The sequence below is a fragment of the Mustela nivalis genome (genome assembly GCF_964662115.1).
Source record: "Mustela nivalis genome assembly, chromosome: X".
NCBI lineage: Eukaryota > Metazoa > Chordata > Mammalia > Carnivora > Mustelidae > Mustela > Mustela nivalis.
In genome coordinates, this window is record NC_139040.1 from 100,865,097 (window position 1) to 100,883,051 (window position 17,955).

Genomic DNA, 17,955 nt, shown 5'->3' on the forward strand with positions numbered 1-17,955 from the left:
GCTGCCCACAAAGAGGTAGCCATCCAGGCTGTTCCAGATCTCTGAGTTTGTGTGTCAAGGAACTTCCATAGCCCCAGGGTGGTCCTCTGAGGAAGAAAGGCAGGTATCAGCAATTGGAAGTGAAAACAAATGTAAAGGTAGGGGGAGCACAGACATAGTACAAGTGGTCCAAAGAGATCCAGGCAAAGCAGGACAGCATCGGCTCACCTAGTGTGTTCATGTTGCCTTCCTTCTATATCATTGTACAAACAATGAACAATATGAAAGAAAAATTATCCCAGAAGTTACAGAAAAGGAATTTCTTTTTCTCTTAGGCAAGTTGTTTCCATGTTGGTCTGAGGAGAATTATTTCTGCAACATTAAGGGACATTTTTTCTCATCTTTTCTAAACAGGAGGAAACATGTTTGGAATTCAGTGTATAATTATGTGACTTGGCCATCTTCCCAAGCCATTGGGCACATGAAGATGACTCAGAGCTTCTCCGACTGAGTGTAGGAAACTCTAACAACTGCTGGAAGGGAAGAAGTCCTTGCTGTGGATACCTCAAATGGCTTCGCCTGGAAGACCTTGGAGTTACTCCCAGTTCACTGTGCTTCCCATGGGATGATTATCAGCAGACATAGGCCACCCCTCGGATGTTGTAGGCAAGAAGGAAGAAAAGTACCTCTGTCGGCTGTCAGCTGGTGGCTAGCCTGGTATGAACCTTGAGGCCAGAGTGTTCCCTAATTCACATAAAGAATCTCATAGAACACCCGCATCAGATGAGGTCAGTGTGTGACTGTGAGGGAGTGGGACAAAAACAAGACCACTCCGGAACTTTGTCAGAGCCAAGAAAACAACACAAGGGACTGCTGCTAAGATACCCAATCCTAGAAAGACCCCCAGTTCCTGACCATGCCTGATGCAGAGCAAATCCTTGCTTCCTTAAACCCCACCAAAACCACCTGACAGAAGTCCATGACAAGCCTCCATGAGCACCTTCCTAGAATGTCCCAGACTTTCTCATGGTGTGAGGCCTCTTTTGCTGCAGTAAGTAATAAACTCAACTTTGTTTGACTAGATGTATGTTCTTGTTTTTCTTTGTCATGGGTGAGCCTGAGTTACTCCAGATTCTACAGGTGAGCATAAGGAACTGGAAAACATCTAGAGACCCTCCACACATGGGATCAGGAGTGGGGAAGACATTTTCTCTGTATCCACATTCTTAGAAACTATAAACTTTGCCCACTGATGGTCAACTTTTATCATTGTTGGTGTTCTGCCCAAGTAGAGTTCTTCACTCATTGAAATCTAGTCCTCAGTTTTAACGGCCTAGTCTGAATCCAGAAATAGACTTACCGGGATTTCCTCTCGAGCAAAATTGAGGTAAGTTTCACCAGGTTTATCTCCAAGTCTAGAGAGTGCTATTGAATAGCTATCAGATTTGTTGACTCGGGCATTCACACACCACTCCACATTAAACAGATGGGCAATGGTATGAATCGCTGAAGAGGACAGAGAAGAGAAGGGTGCAGTCAATTTTCATGTAAACTGGGTTTCTGGTTATAGCCCCTGACTCTATGATAAGATACAGGGAGACACAGGGATGGCCCAGGACACTTAGAAACAAGAACTGGGTCTCCAGGCCAGACAGGCAAGACTAGAACTCTAGTGGGTAAGCTATTCTCTAGTTGTGTGATCATACGCAACAAATCACTTGACCTCTCTGGTCTTGGTTTCCTCATTTGTAAAATGAAGATGTTTAAACGACACTATCCTAAAGATCCAATCAAGTTCTGAGATTCTACAAAATAACCATGGTCTCTGAGGATATTTAGGTGTGCTCTCATTGTCTCTCTCCCCCTGATATGTTTATGCTCAAACAAGAAGACTCTCGTGCAATGTATGCCTTTGGCCAGCCCATTCACCTGATTTTGACATTACTCCAGAGAGACAATAACATTTTATTGAACTGATATAAACCAATGGCCACAAGAGTGAATATCTTCTTGAAAATTGCATTCCTTACTTAATAAGCACTTACATACAACTTCCCGGGTGCCAAGAACTGTTGTAAGTGCTTTATAATTACTTAATACTTATGTGGAGGCAATGATGTAGGTACTGTTAGTACCAGCTCATCTTACAGATGAGGAAACTGGAGCATAGATTGCTTTAATATCCCGCCCAAGATCACCAAGCTAGAAAGCAGCAGAATTAAGAATCTAATCCAAGCAATCTGGTACTCAAATTTTTGCTCCTCACCATTACGCTATGTTGCTTTCTAATAAGATTTTATCATGCATTTTGCTTTTGAACCATCTTATTCACCACAGCTCAGAAAGCCTGCATGATCTACTAATAGAAGAGAAACACAGTTAAACACTTGCAATGTAAACCTATTTTACTCAAATTATGGGGAAACTCTTTAACGGCAAAGTAAAAGTCTCTTTTGTTCATCACTGCCAATTGCCCAGCACATCACTTATTTGTTAAGTGAATTAGTGAAGATCTGATTAGGGTCCCAAATACATCCCTTCTGCCAACACTGCCACTTTAGTAATTATAATAACAACACATAATAAAGAATACATATACACATATGTATACCTAGTAGATATATAATAACAATAATAATAAAGGAGACTCTTGGCCGATAAGGGCTATCTTACCCTTAAGATAAGATAAGATATCGTCTCAGCTTATGGGGTGTGGCCCCCATAGGGTTAGTGCAAGAAATTCGCAAATCTACATGTTCAACCCTAGTATTTTTGTTAATGGATAAATAAAAGCTCTCAGTTGTGGACTTTTTTTATATTAAAAAGCATGGAGAAGGGTGAGGACACTGAGATTTTGTCAAAAGACCCCAAGATAAAAGAAGTTTTAAGACTTGAAAGAATAGGGTGCCTGGGTGGCTCAGTCGGTTAAGTGTCTGCCTTTGGCTCAGGTCATGATCCTGGGGTCCTGGGATTAGGTTCCATAGCAGGCTCCTTCTCTGGGGGGAGCCTGCTTCTCCCTCTCCCTCTGCTGCTCCCCCTTCTTGTTCTCTCTTTCTCTCTCTGTGTCAAATAAATAAATAAAATCATTTAAAAAAAGAGTTGAAGAAATAAATCCTAATATGGCAATGGAAGAAAGAGTGGTGAATATTTTTTAACAGAATTCAGTCAAAAAGTACAACATATCTTGGTGGGAATGTAAATTGGTGCAGCCACCATGGAAAACACTACGGAGTTGCCTCAAAAAAACTAGAAAAAGAAATACCATATAATTCAGTAATTATACCCAAAGAAAATGAAAACACTAATTTGAAAAAAAGATATATGCACCCCCATTTTTATAGCAGCATTATTTACAACAGCCAAGATATGGAAGCAACCTAAGTGTCCATCTATAGGTGAATGGATAAAGAAGAAGTGGTACTATATAGATATAAATATAGATATAGATATAGATATCTTATATAGATATCAGATATACATATCTTATATCTTATATATATATATCTTATATATATATATCATAACATACTCAGCCATAAAAAAGAATGAAAACCTTGCCATTTGCAACAACATGAATGGACCTAGACAGTATTACGCTATGTGAAATAAATCAGACAAAGAAAGACAAATACCGTATGGTTTCACTTATGTGTAGAATCTAAACAGCAAATCAACCAAACCAAACAAACCAGAAACAGACTTATAAATATAGACAGCAAAAAAAAAAAATATATATATATATATATAGACAGAAAACAGGTGGTTGCCAGAGGGGTTGGGAGTGAGGGGATGGGCAAAATAGGTGAAGAAGATTAAAAAATATAAACTTCCAGTTATAAAACAAATAACTCACAGAGGGGTAAAGTACAGCACAGGGAATGTAGTCAATAATAGTTACTAACTTTGTGTAGTGGCAGACGATAACTCCGTGTATCATGGTGAGCATTTTATAACGTATGTCATTGTCAAATCACTATGTCATACACCCGAAACAAACAGGATGCTGTATGTTAAGTATACTTCAGTTAAAAAATTAAAAAAAAAATACAACATAGCCAATCACCACCTGATCTATCTAAAAAGGCTGACCTCTTCTAAAATAAAAGGTATCTAGGAGAAGAGGGAACTGTCTGGTTTCAAGTTTTCTTTGCAATCTCACATATCTTAATCAGCTCACCAGTGTGAAGTGCAATCATCCACGCCACCATTTTATGGAAAGTGAGGTTCCTGTCCAGTTGTCTTCGAATTCTTGTGGAACAGCACTTTTGGATTAAAGGGAAAAGAACAAAACAGTAATTGTTATCAAGAAGGTTTTCTGTGTGCCAGACAGTAGATACAGATCATCTCACTTAATTGTCATAACCACCCTGAAAGCACTGTCATTCTATGCCTCTGATAGATGAGAAAACAGAAGCTCAGATACTTGTATTCATCTTCCCAAGGTCAACCAGCCAGTGAGTAGTCTACCTGACAGGTTCCTGAGCAACCACACACAAGCACAACTGGCTCAGCCCCAGGAGCCTGGAGAAGTTCGTTGAACAGTAAGTGTTAGGTCCCTACAACCAGTCTCTGCATATTTTACCTGGACCTGAAGGAGGAGCTCTCTGTCTCTGTGTCTTCTCCATCACTTTTTCCCACCCCAGAATGTTTGTGAGCTCCCCACAGTTCCTCACTGGCAGGTAGCGAAGGCTCATCCTTGTGAAGGTGTCAACCAGTAAGTTAAGTGTTAGTTAGGTGAGAGATTCAAGAGTTAGCTCTCCCTGGAATACCGGCAGTGTCATAGGAAAGATGTATGCATTTCACACGACCCTGAAAGTCTAACAGGGACACAGACTAGTGAACAGCTCTAGAATAAGTGAATACTTTAAGAAAACACCCTTTGAAGACATACACTGTGGGAGGAAAAAAAATACCCACTCACCTCTGTTGATAGAGACAACATCACAAGGAGATATCATTAACCAAATATTAATAGCAAAAAGAGTGATAGGTAGTATTTACAAAGAGCTTGTGCAAGGAGCTGTTTTAAATGTTTTATGTGCATTCTGACTCTTCATTTTTGCATCAGTCCTAGCAGGGAGGGACCATTATTATCATTGTATGACAGGTTAGGGAAAAACCTGTGGGGAGGTAGCCTTAGGACACATAGTTAATAAGTGGCAGAGTTGGGATTTAAATCTATCAGATGCCAGAGTATCAATATTCTGATATTTCATGCCTTGTATGATTACCTTGACATTAAAAATACTATTTTGGTCAGTACTCAAGTGTGACTGTCCTTCTGATACGTGTTAGAGGATGTGGATTTGAATCTTGATTCAGGTCAACGCCCAAAGTAGAAAAAAACAAACTCTGTCTTATGATTGAATCCAAACTTTGTCCTCCTGAAAACTGGTCAAATGCTTGCTTTGGCTGCTTTGTTCCCAAGTCTAAATGTACTGCCATAGAGATACAGAGAATTGTTAAGGAGAGCCAAGTGCAAAACAAAAGAAAAAAAAATCTTAGTATAAGTACTTAGTATAAGTAATCTAAGTATATCGGGTTCTAACAATATTAAATTTAATCTAGAGTTGTTTAATATTTGACTTATTATTTTTTTTAAGTAGGCTACACAGCCAGCATGAAGCCCAATACAGGGCTTAAACTCATGACCCTGAGATGGAGACCTGGGTTGAAATCAAAAGTCAGACACTTAACCGACTGAGCCACCCTGGGCCTGGTGGCTTAGTTATTTTTTAAAAAATGTTCTGATTTTATAGAAAAAAATGTAATTGTGTGGGAAATTGTGCTTACTCCATTATCTCTCAGTTAGCTACATCTACAGAGAGCATGGCACCATGAGAGCAGATTCCCGGGACCACAACAATACTACTAGGGAGGAAGACACAGGATTCCAGAGAAAGGAAGAAAGAATTAGGCTTCACTGAATGCTTTCTGTGAGCCAGGCAGTTTACCCATAATCATTATCTCATTCAGTGGCAACGAGATAAGAATGATTGTCCTCATTTTAAGATTAAAAAAATTAAAGTTAAATCTCACATTGGCTGGGATGCAAGTCTCTTTGTCTTTAAGGTTCACACCCTTTTCCACCAAACCAGATGCAATGATATAGTCACTATTACTTTACAAGTCTAAAAAAAAAACCTGAGACAAGACTTTAAGTACTCAGCCGCAAGGTGATCACAGAAAACAAGGTCAGGGGAAGTGACATTGGGAAGACAAGGCAGCCAAAGAAGGGCGTATTATCAGATCAGCTACCACCGCCATATAGCCTACCATATCATATATCATATCATACCATGGTCTCTTTGACTAGAGGATTCTGAAGCTATAGAAAATCCTCCAGAGGTTTTCTTTTCTTTTTTCTTTTTCTTTTCTTTCTTTCTTCCTTTTTTTTTAACCTGAGGCATTAGAAAGTTTAGGAATTCATCCCTCTACTTCCAACTGTCACAGGCCAAGGGCTGGTGCCAGGGCATAGATTCCCGGGCATTTCAGGCTTGCCCCAGGAGAGGGCCGAAAGAAAATCCTCAGGCAGAGAACGAGTGGGGCTTGCAGAAGGCAGCGAGCCCATGCACTATAGAACCACAAGTGTGGAGGCAACATGACTGAAAAACCAACAGCATCAGCTACAACTAAGTGTCCATGGCTGAAGGTGGGCCATGACTCAGGCTCTCAAAACAAGGGTTTCCTGATTGAAATCACTTAGTTCACATTTCTGCTGGTGAAAAATTGACTTTGTTTTTTTTTATATAGCCTTGTCATCTTTTCTGTTTATTTAAAATGCTGTACATTGTCTTACTACTTTATATTCTTTACAGTTTTAAAGAAATATCTTTTTCCTGTTTCCCAGTTGCTAGGTTCCTCCATAGTTTCTTGGAGTCCTTGTAGCAGACAGAATTCAAAGAGGATCCCCCATGACATTATATAATATCTTCCCTTTGAGTGGGGCTGGGACCTGAACTGTGAATACGATGGGATGTCACTCCCGTGAGTTTGTTACATTATATGGCAAAAGGAAATTTGCAGGGGTAATGAAAGTTCCAAGTTGACCTTAAGAGAAAATTATCTGGCTGGGCCTGAGCCAATCACATGGCCCTTCAAATCTGGGTCCAGAACTCAGAGACTGAAGAACTCAGAGATTCAAGGCACAAGAAGTATTTGGTGCAATGTTGCTGGCTTGAACATGGAGGAGGCCAAATGGAAGGAATACAGAGACTTTCACGATCTGAGAGCAGGCCCTGAATGGCTTTCAGCAAGGAGACAGGAACCTCAGTCCCACAATTGCAAGGAACTGAATTTTGCCAACAAGAATGAGTTTGGAAGATTTTTACCCAGGGTTTCCATTTGAGAATTCAGTCCACTTGGTACCTTGACTTCAGCCTTGTAACATGCTGAGCAGAGAATCCAACCAAACACAGGAGGCTGCACCTCTCACTGACAGAACTGTTGGCTAATAAATTGTGGTTGTTTGAAGCCACTGAATTTGTGGGAATCTTTTACACAGCGACATATAATTAAGATAGTCCTTATTAGAGTGATGGAACGCATTTGGAGTCTTATGACTGAGAGAATGGGAACAGTAGGATCAGAAATCAGTGCTGAATTGAAGTTCAGAGGGCAAGTTCTGCAAAACTTGCCATCAGATATACATGTGTTGGATCTCAGTCCTACCACCAATATGATCAGTTTCTAACTTCCTCACCTATGTATTTATCATAGTTCTTCTCTCATAAGTCTAGATTCACTAAGAGGTGTTTAATAAATATTTGAGGGGTCTTTTTGGTATTATTATTTAACTTTTCAGCTCGTATAGCTTGGCTCCCCAGCTAGAAATTAAGCTTCCTATATGCAGAGCAATGTATCATATGCTTCAAAAAAAATATCTCTTAGGGCACCTGGGTGGCACAGTCAGTTAGGTGTCTGGCTCTTGGTGTGGCTCAGGTCCTGCTCTCAGAGACATGAGATCGAGCCCCACATCAGGTTCCACACTCAATTCAGAGTCTGCTTGAGTTTCTCCCGCCCTCTCCCTCTGCCTCTCCACCCTCCTCTACATGCCCTTTCTCCCTCTTTCTCTTTCTCCAAAATAAATAAATAAATAAATCATTTTTTTAAAGTCCCTTGATAATTATTTGGTTAAATAAATTACATTTTCACTGTTCTAGAACCTAAGATGATTATTCTAAATTTATAGTGATGTATTTACCCATGTATCTATACTTGCCACACGGATTTCTTTTCTACTTTCTGACAAACTGTTTTGAAATTTTGGTGGTGGGGGTGATTAATACACTGGCTTCTGCATGCTTAATTTGAAGAAAAGAATATGGTTTGGGGCACCTGGGTGGCTCAGTGGGCTAAGCCACTGCCTTCGGCTCAGGTCATGATCTCAGGGTCCTGGGATCGAGTCCCGCATCGGGCTCTCCGCTCAGCAGGAAGCCTGCTTCCTCCTCTCTCTCTCTCTCTGCCTGCCTCTCTGCCTACTTGTGATCTCTGTCTGTCAAATAAATAAATAAATAATCTTTAAAAAAAAAAAAAGAATATGGTTTTAATGTGGCCTCTACAGTGTCTCCATAGTTCTACCTTTATCATCATCAATATAGATCATCAAAAATGTGGAAGAACAGATTCTGATGCCACCATCAGAAATTGAATTGAATGCTTGAGAAATAAAAGGCCCATTTGTAATACTCTGATCATAATAGGTCATTTTTTAAAAGCTAGTTGATATGAAACACATATATCTTAAAAAATGGAAAAATATAGGCCATTAGTTATCATTGGAATGGATCTCACTGAGGCACAAATCCTTAGTTTTTCCCAGTTGCCTTCTATGATATGCTCAGGATGCCCCCCGCTGCCAAAAAAAAAAAAAAAAATCCAAAGAGAAGTCACAAGTCATGTTTATATGGGGCTTCCAAATACAATTTCCTTACCATTTCCTAAAATGGGAGCGAGGCAGGTGGTTGGTGGAGTGGGAAGGAAGAGCTTTGCTGCCTGTGACCACCTAGGGCTTGTTTGTTCCTCCTCATCACACAGATACCATTTTTATGCTTTTCAGTCGCTTCTGAATTATTACCAGCTACCTCCTAATTACGCAAGTTGCCATGATGTCCCATGGCTTCCTCACTGAACTACCCCTTTGCCATTGACTTCTAAAGGAAGTTTCTCTTTTACTGTCACCTAGAGCCTAGCCTGAACTCACTTGGCTAACATTCAAGTGTAAGGGAGATTATTGCATCATCTCAGCAAATTTCTATGCTGCATTCAAACCACAAGAGAAAAAAAAATTTTTTGAAGATAAAGATTTTATTTATTTGAGAAAGTGAGAGAGGGAGAGTGGGGAAAAGGTCAGAGGTAGTGGGAGAAGCAGACTCCTTGCTGAGCAGTGAGCCCAATGTAGGGCTCCATCTGAGGACCCCAGGATCATGACCTGAGCTGAAGCCAAGAGTTGGACACTCAACTCACTGAGCTACCCAGGTGTACTGAAAAAAAGTTTTTTTTTTCAAGTGAGAAATGGAACCAAAAAGGAGTGCATATTTAATGGGGTAGAACATGAGTTTCTGTAACATGACCATTACAGAAACTTACAAGTTCTATCTTATGTACACCTGGTATCACCACACATGCCACGAATTCACTTAAATTTGATGTTTATAAGCAATTTGGGGGAAATTACAAAATCCACCCTTGAGTCTATAGAACTCAGGCAAAGAAGTTGCCAGTGATGTCCAAACCTGGTGGCAGTAGGGTATGTGATGAGTAAGAACCTCAGTTTACTTGTATAGCACTGTTGAGAGCGACTGCTGAAGTCGCATGTTCCTTCTCCATCCCTTCCACAAAACTCTAAGCTCCTTGAGTTTTACTCATTACTCACCATGTGTCACAAGTACCTAGCACAGAGCTGGCAATCAACAAATGTTTGTTGACTGACAATTCAGCAGTTGACAGCTTAGTCAATTAATATACTTTTGGAATGTTATATTCATTCTTACAGTTACATTGTCTCACCTGCTTTTCAGCTAAAAAAAAAAAAAAAACAACAACAACAACAAAAAACCAAACCCGTGCAACAGGAAGTCCAAGAGACTTCCCTACACCATGTGGTTATACGGAGCCCCACTGACGGCCTCTCACTGTCAGACTGTATAAGGTTACAGATAAGAGCTGACTTTTTCACCTTCCTTTTTCTTTCTGATCTGAGACTCCAATCGATTAGAATTCAGTTTCTACATGGCAAGGTGGGGATTACTAAGCCCCATCCTACCCCATTCCGTGCAACAAAGCAGGCTGAGAGCCTTTGCCTTTACCTTCCTCAGGGTGGGCCAAAACTGGGGCTTTATTTCTTCAAATAATCAGAAGGGTTATAAAGCAAAGTCTAACTTTAAGACCACTAGAAACTGAATGGAAGTTCTGTGACTGTGCAGTCTGCTGGACGTCCTACTGGCAAATCCTTAAAGTGACAACAACTTTGTCATTTCTGGCCTGTGCTATTCAGCATGCTCCAGCATTCACATATATGGCGGACTTTTGAAGACCGTCATACGACGCGAAGGCGGTTTTGAGTTTCAGTGGCACATAGGAAAGTGAATGGTCTCTCGGGACACAAAGAGCAGGTTTAAATTCCAACATTGTCATCTCATTTCTCCCCGTGTCGCTGACTTGACATGCAGCTTCTATGAGGCGAGCTCTATGAAGACTCGGTAGGAGGCAGCTATTAGGAGTTCCAACACTGGTCGCAGGATGGTCACTCATTTTAATCCCAATCAGAAAAGAAGTTTTGTTTGCCAAGTTCACACTTCAGGTTGGGAAACCCGGAAGGAGGGACACTCCTGGTCTCTAAAAGAATGTGGCTTGGGGGCGCCTGGGTGGCTCAGAGGGTTAAGGCCTCTGCCTTCGGCTCAGGTCATGATCTCAGGGTCCTGAGATCGAGCCCCGCATCGGGCTCTCTGCTCAGCAGGGAGCCTGCTTCCTCCTCTCTCTCTGCCTGCCTCTCTGCCTACTTGTGATCTCTGTCTGTCAAATAAATAAATAAAATCTTTAAAAAAAAAAAAAAAAAAAAGAATGTGGCTTGCTCCTAATTTTATAAAATATATTCTCCTACATACAAATCTCTCCATATTAGCAGAGCATCTCTGCAATTTGAAAAGCAGCCTTATTTCGTCCCTGTCTTTGAAGACGCTCGTGAAGATCTTCCCTCCTGGGCCCCAGGAAGCCTGAAAGTGGCCATTACAACATGTGCATTTCACGAGGCAGGGCAGCTCAATAGCAGTGAAATTTGGGCCTGGGTGGTAACAAGGATTTCTTAACCGGCCCTCCTGGTGAAAATGCTGCCTGTTTCTCAGGGTTTACTTCCTCTAAATAGAAAGTATTCAAACAGGGCATGGGGGGGAAGACCAAAAAAATGAATCGTGCCTTCCTAAAAACAAAAAGCTACAATACATGAGCTTCATTTAGCAAATGTTCATTGGGCACCTACAGTATGCCAGGCCTTGGACTTAAGAGGTGGCTCGCTGCTAAAACTTGAAATTGAATGGAATTTTACCTCTGTGGTTTCTTAGATGGGGAAAATTATTTAAAAACCCTAAACCCTTGTAATCAGTGTCTACTGTTAATTGTATCCCACTAATCCTATATTTGTTAAATCAACTAGTAAATTTACTAAGATTAGGAAAAATAAGGCAGAGTTCAAGGTAAATTCTACTTGATATTGACAGTTTAGATCACTTTCCTTCCCCCAAATAGTCCACAATTGCCAAATTAAGTATTAACTTCTCAGGTCTACATTTAAGGTCCTAGTTTACCAGGAAAGTTCCAGCTGTCCTCTGCAGCCTTAGTTCAGACACGTGGCCTTTACAATCCCTACATCCCCATCAAAGTACATTGCTCACGTCTCCCCTCTATAAATTATCTCCACTAAATAGATTTTTTAAAGCTGGTTACTATAAAACACATACATTTTATTTAGATGAAAAACAGAGGCGAGTAGTTACTCATGATCCAGTAGAGTGAGTCTCACCAAGTCATCAATCCCTAGCTTTTCCAAGCTACCCTCTTTGGTGGGATCAGGAACCTCAAACAAATCCAAAGAGAAGCCATGTGTCATGCTTCTATGGGGCTTTCATGAATGTAATTTCCTCGCTATTTTCTTTGCATTGGCCCATTCCATTTTCTCCAGGTAGAATGTCTTTCTCGTTTATATCTCCTAGTGGCTTGTCTGATCCTTATATGCCCATATTTGACGCCACCTTTTCGAAGAAGCCTTTCTTCATTCTCTGCCCCAACTTCATTCCTAATCCCCCCTTCTTTGATACCCCAGAGCCCCTTATTTCTAATGTTCTGTGGAACCCATCAGATTTGGTTTTGTAGTACACAGATTAAGTAGATTCTAAGTTCCTTGTTTCTCATCTTTGTGTGATAACAGCAATAAGAAATTCATGTGCACTGGGTGTTATATGTAAACAATCTTGGAACACTACATCAAAAACTAATGATGTATTATTTGGTGACTAACGTAACACAATAAAAAAAGAAAAAGAGGCCTATTTAAAAAAATTATAAAACTATAAAAAATTATTAAAAATTTTATAATTAAAAAACTATAATATAATTTTAAAAATTATAAAAAATTATTTAAAAATTAAATTAAATTAAAAAGAAATTCATATACTATTTTATAGGTCACAAAGTTTCTTCTTACGTAATATTTTCTTCCTTCTAACAGTACATTTAGGGGCTCACCAAATTGTTGAAATGAGGGTTTAAAAAAAAAAAAAACGCCCTGGACATTTAGAAAGTACCAAACTCCTCAGTTCCATGGACTCAGTACCTCTTAGTCATTCTCGGTATACTGTGACTCATCACTCCCTGATTCCACCTGCTTGGGATGTTATTCACGAAGAGATTTTCTCTGACTTCAAAATTTTGAAAAACATGCTGCTGTAGGATTAATTCCCAAATCTCGTGTCAGCCTCATAAAGTCCATAATATATTATATTATGTATGTCTGGTGTGTGTGTATGTGTGTGTGCACACGCACAAGTGTTTTATGGCTCTTCTTGAGCTGTAGGTTGATTTTTTTTTTAAATGTCTGTTCCAAGTTAAATGATTGTCCCAGGGAACTCCATCAACAACTGATATACAAATAAAATGGAGAATCAAGCACAGTTCAGCTTGCAAATACTGGCCAGAGGTTGGAATCCTCACAAACCATTAGTCTGCTTTTCCTCAGAAAGGACACTTCGTGTAATGGCCTTTGAAAATTTTGAGAAGCGTCAACTTTGTAAATGTTTGCTCTTACCGCGCTGGAACCCCTGAGGAAGGAGAGCAGATTTCGACAGACTGGCAGCAGAATCAGCATGCAGTTGAAATTCAGGCAGGCTGCAGGGGCCCTGGCCAATGGCAGCGCAAACTGGAAGATGTGGGATAGAAAGCAGGTAACTCCTGTGAGCGCAGAACACCCCTCCCCCACACCACAGGGTTCCCAGCATGAGGCCCACCAGAGACATCAAGTTATCTGAGAAGGAAGGTCCTTCAGAACCAAGAGTCTACCTGGAGGACCTGCTGGGATCCTTTGCTTTACCCTGGCCCTTCTCTCCTACCCCAACATTTTACTATGAAAATTTTCAAACGTAAAGAGAATCTGAAATATTTTCACAATGAACACCCGTTTTCCCATCTCCCAGGGTCCCCCCTCACATAGCTGTCCATCCATCTGTCCTCTAACCATCCGTCAATACATCTTATTTTTGATGCATTGCAGATATCAGTTCACTTCCTCCTAAATACTTAAGCATGTGTACCATTTGTTAGAGTTCAGTATAGAAACTGGGGCTTTCTAAAGAAGATTTTCTTAGTTCTTAGACTCACTTCAGCAGTAACTTAGGTTGGTCTGCTGTAATGCTTTGGCATTATAATTGTTCTTTGTAACGCTTAAAGAAGTTTCATACTTTGGAGGGGAAAACAAAGGTAAATCATCCTTCTCAGTATCAGCCTGAATTAGTTAACAACAATTATAATAGCACAGTATTATTATGTAGTATAATTGTGTATCCGCATGATATATAATACATAGTATAATTAGCGTTACGTCATGAGTTCACGGTTTCAGCATAATGTAAAAAATGGTATCCTGGGGGCACCTGGGTGGCTCAGTGGGTTAAAGCCTCTGCCTTTGGCTCAGGTCATCCCGGGGTCCTGGGATCGAGCCCTGCATCCGGCTCTCTGCTCAGCGGGGAGCCTGCTTCCTCCTCTCTCTCTGCCTGCCTCTCTGCCTACTTGTGATATCTGTCTGTCAAATAAATAAATAAATAATCTTTTTTAAAAAAGGGTATCCTGTGGGGGCCAGCTGTCATTGTAATTGTTGCCCGTTTGTCGTGAAGAAGAGTCCTGGCAGTCCAAGGAAAACAAGAACGCTAATGGACCCAAGGAAAGCTGGGGGCCTTCACTCTGCTGGCCTAGTCAATGAATGTGACCCTTGGGCAGGTTCCTCAAAGGCTGCATCTGGAGGGAGAGGCTTATTTCCTGAAGGTTATTTCACAACATGTCACAAGACGCAGGGCTCTCCATGCACGAAAGTTGTCAGGAATCAGATGATTTAAAGAATATGGAAAGTCTCACTTGTTCCACCTGTGTCACCCTTGGATCAATCTCACCAAATCTGCCTGCCATTCCAGGGTTGGCATTAGATTTCTTCTTTAAGCTAAACAGTGGCACAGTAGTTCTTGGGAGGGGAGGGATGCCGCTGGGATTCTCTGACACACTTTAGTTTGTCTCACACGGGAAGGCCTACAGACTTGCCCAGGGGGTGGCAATGGAGGGAGTGAGGTAATGGTGCTGTCTGGGTTGGTAAGAACATTTATTTAAAGTGTTGAAAGGAGTATGAACCAGAATCTTTGATTAGAAATGTAAGCCTGTCAATATTGCATGAGATGCAACTCATACCTACCCCAAGAAGTTTTCGAGTGTAATAGTACTGAGGTTCAATGTCATAAAACCTGTAGAACCGGATAAAGAGGAAGACGTTCATCCCCAGCCATACCAGCTGCAAAAAGAGAAATAGTTGTGTGACGTTTCCACATTTCAATGGGTAGATTTCACACAATATTGGAGTCAGAGTAGGGTCAGGACTTCCCCAGTCTAGCCTTCAACAAAGGCAGTTACACATCTGAGTGTGACCATCTGAGAGTCAGCCCCTTTCTCCAACAGTGCCCCTACACTTCGTGATTGTGACCTTTCCACCTTGTGGCATTCCCTGTGATGGTTTTACTACGGGCCAGGATGCCAGGTTATTATCAATCTATCTCACCTCTGTTGTTTCATTCCTCTTTTTTTCTTAATGAGTAGCGGGTGAGTCTTCTCGAAAAGAGAAGGGAAAGGAATAGGTTACTGTGTCATCCCCTGCGCCCATAAGACACTGTGTTCTACTCTCAGGGATGCCATCACCTCCCTCCAGCGCACAGCACCCCACCCCAGCCAGTGGGAGTCACATCGGCTAAAACGTCAAGCCTTTAATTCTATTTGGTAACTTTTGCTTAACTTTTTAAAGAGGGACTATTGAACATGAATGAGGGGGTGAGGAGCATGGGATTTTTTTTTTTTTAAAGCGACCCTCCTACCTTTTGACTACTCATTTCATCCCAAGCACTGACTGCATTGAGTGAGGCACTGCTCAGTCTCGAACCTTCAGCTTCATAGTGATCTTTTCTTACCTGTGCTTTAATGCCCAGGTTAAAGGTCTGTAGATGCCTGAGAATGATCTCTTTATGAAGAACCTATTTAAACAACTTCTCCATTCTCTAACCTTGTCATTCTTACTCTTGCTTTCCAGACTGTGTCTTTAATGTCAAACGTATGAGTGTGCAATTTAGGAGGCGGTCATCTCCTGGGGAAAACTGTGGTAGGAGCCAAAAGTCTAATATGAACTTGTTTTCTATGGGAGTAGTCTGTTTTCAAAGCGGTGATAAGAAATCAAGTTAACAGCTCTGAGTCCTCAGAAGAATTCTATATTGCATTAGCATGTTGGTTTGGCATAATTTTTTAATGCACATATTTCTTGGTTTTCTTTTATTTATGCCCCCCTTCCTCTCTGTGTCTGCAACTCAAAGTCTCAATATTTACTTCATGATAAATTCTTTCAAATTCCACTGACAAGTGTTCCTTTTAACGTCAGTACAATACTTTCACTGGCTATTAGGAAAGGCTATTTAAAAATCACATTTCTATTTTCCCAATTGTCTGTGATTGCTTTGCTGAGACTGCCATCTTAAAATAATAGTTGGTCCTTTTTATGGTAAAAAAAAAAAAACTAAAGAGATTAACATGTCTATTTGCAAATTAGCCCTATCTCTACTTAAAAAAATTATTTCTCAAGATAGATTTGATTGATTTATATAGTCACATATAATATTATAATATATATAATATATCCACTGTATATATGAGTCTAGTTTATTTCAATTTCCTCCTCTTGAATTTTTATAAACCTCATAAATAACTCAAGTTTACCTCAGAGGAAGAAAAGGTACTTTAAAAAAAAAATTTGAGAAATTCAATTATTTTTACTGAAGTCACTGAAATAAAGGCCATCTCCCATACATGAGCCGATCTTGTACTTGTTATTTGGAAAATGGTGTAAAATTATGATTGCCCATTTTTAAATGGTATAAGCACATAAAAAGTAGAGAATTTGCCTCTGAGTAAATATTGATAAAAAACTTAGACTTAGAGATCATTAGCATGAAATGTCTTCTACCCCCTCTGTGAAATGCTGGCTGATTTAGTACCCCCAAAGTCTCAAGAAATAAAGTAGGTGAAGTGAGACCCTAGATATATTCTTTTCATTAATAAGTTTGGAAGACTGCCCTCGGTCCCGCTTACAGATAGACGTATGTTCACATGGTAAATCCGCTTCAGTGCAATTTCACAAAGAAGCAAAACAAACAAACAAGAAACGTTGCCCTCTTTTAGTTTCCCAGAGAACCCAGACAAGTTGGAGAATTTATCATTTCTCTCTCATTGGTACTTACGACGACAAAGATGGAGAGCCCTTCATTCTCAATCCAGTTCCCCATGGTGACAGACGTTCAATGCCTTGTGTCTGCTTCTCTTCTTTGCTCTGCTTCTTCTTCCCATGAGGAAATGAAAACAGCAGCCTGGGGCAATCAGTTTCCTTTTCTATTATCAGAAATTAGCTAATCATTGGTCAACTGAAAATCTTGTTTCCATAAGAACTTTAAATCTTTAAACCACAAAAAAGCTGCGGGAAAAGGGTCCATAATAATTCGATCATAACTAAACATAGTAGGAAATGAAACCAATTTCTACAACTGAGAGACAACAGACCAATGATGGGATATATTTTACATACGGACTTAACTTTTTGACTAATCAGTTTTTAAGTAGCCGCTTTGAAAAGTCACTCAACTAGCCATGACTTCGTACTGGATAAAAGTCATTAAATAAATATCTTTTGGCAGGCTGAGCAGCATTTTACAGTCTCGTTGAGAAAAATAGTAACAATAATGATGGTTGATTTTTTTTTAAAGATTTTATTTATTTATTTGACAGAGATCACAAATAGGCAGAGACACAGGCAGAGAGGAGGCAGAGAGGAGGAAGCAGGCCCCCTGCTGAGCAGAGAGCCCGATGTGGGGCTTGATCCCAGGACCCTGGGATCATGACCTGAGCCAAAGGCAGAGGCTTTAACCCACTGAGCCACACAGGCGCCCCAGTGATGGTTGATATTTATAGCATGCTTACATCATGCCAGTTTTCTAAGACACATGTGTGTGCGTACACATATATACACACATGCGTACATATACAAACATAGCTACATAATAACTGACACATACCACTGTGTAAACACATACACACATGTATTAAATTTAGTATACAAGTAAATTCACTTGATTCTAACAATTCAATCTTTATAAAGTAGTTTTTTAGAAGATTTTTTTATTTTATTGTTTAAATTTG

At 40.2% G+C, this 17,955-nt stretch overlaps 1 protein-coding gene across 1 annotated transcript in view; it reads right to left on the reverse strand.

Annotated features, from left to right (window-relative positions):
* CYBB (cytochrome b-245 beta chain) overlaps nucleotides 1-17,653 on the reverse strand; it is a 35,889-nt gene extending 18,236 nt beyond the window's left edge. Inside the window, exons 1-5 of the mRNA XM_082717898.1 lie at nucleotides 17,004-17,653; nucleotides 14,924-15,019; nucleotides 13,277-13,387; nucleotides 4,157-4,241; nucleotides 1,340-1,485 (exon numbers count right to left, since the gene is read on the reverse strand). Of these exons, the coding sequence (XP_082574024.1) occupies nucleotides 1,340-1,485; nucleotides 4,157-4,241; nucleotides 13,277-13,387; nucleotides 14,924-15,019; nucleotides 17,004-17,048 (483 nt within the window). The 5' untranslated portion in view covers nucleotides 17,049-17,653. The remainder of the gene's footprint in view (nucleotides 1-1,339; nucleotides 1,486-4,156; nucleotides 4,242-13,276; nucleotides 13,388-14,923; nucleotides 15,020-17,003) is intronic.
* Nucleotides 17,654-17,955: the final 302 nt, after the last annotated feature.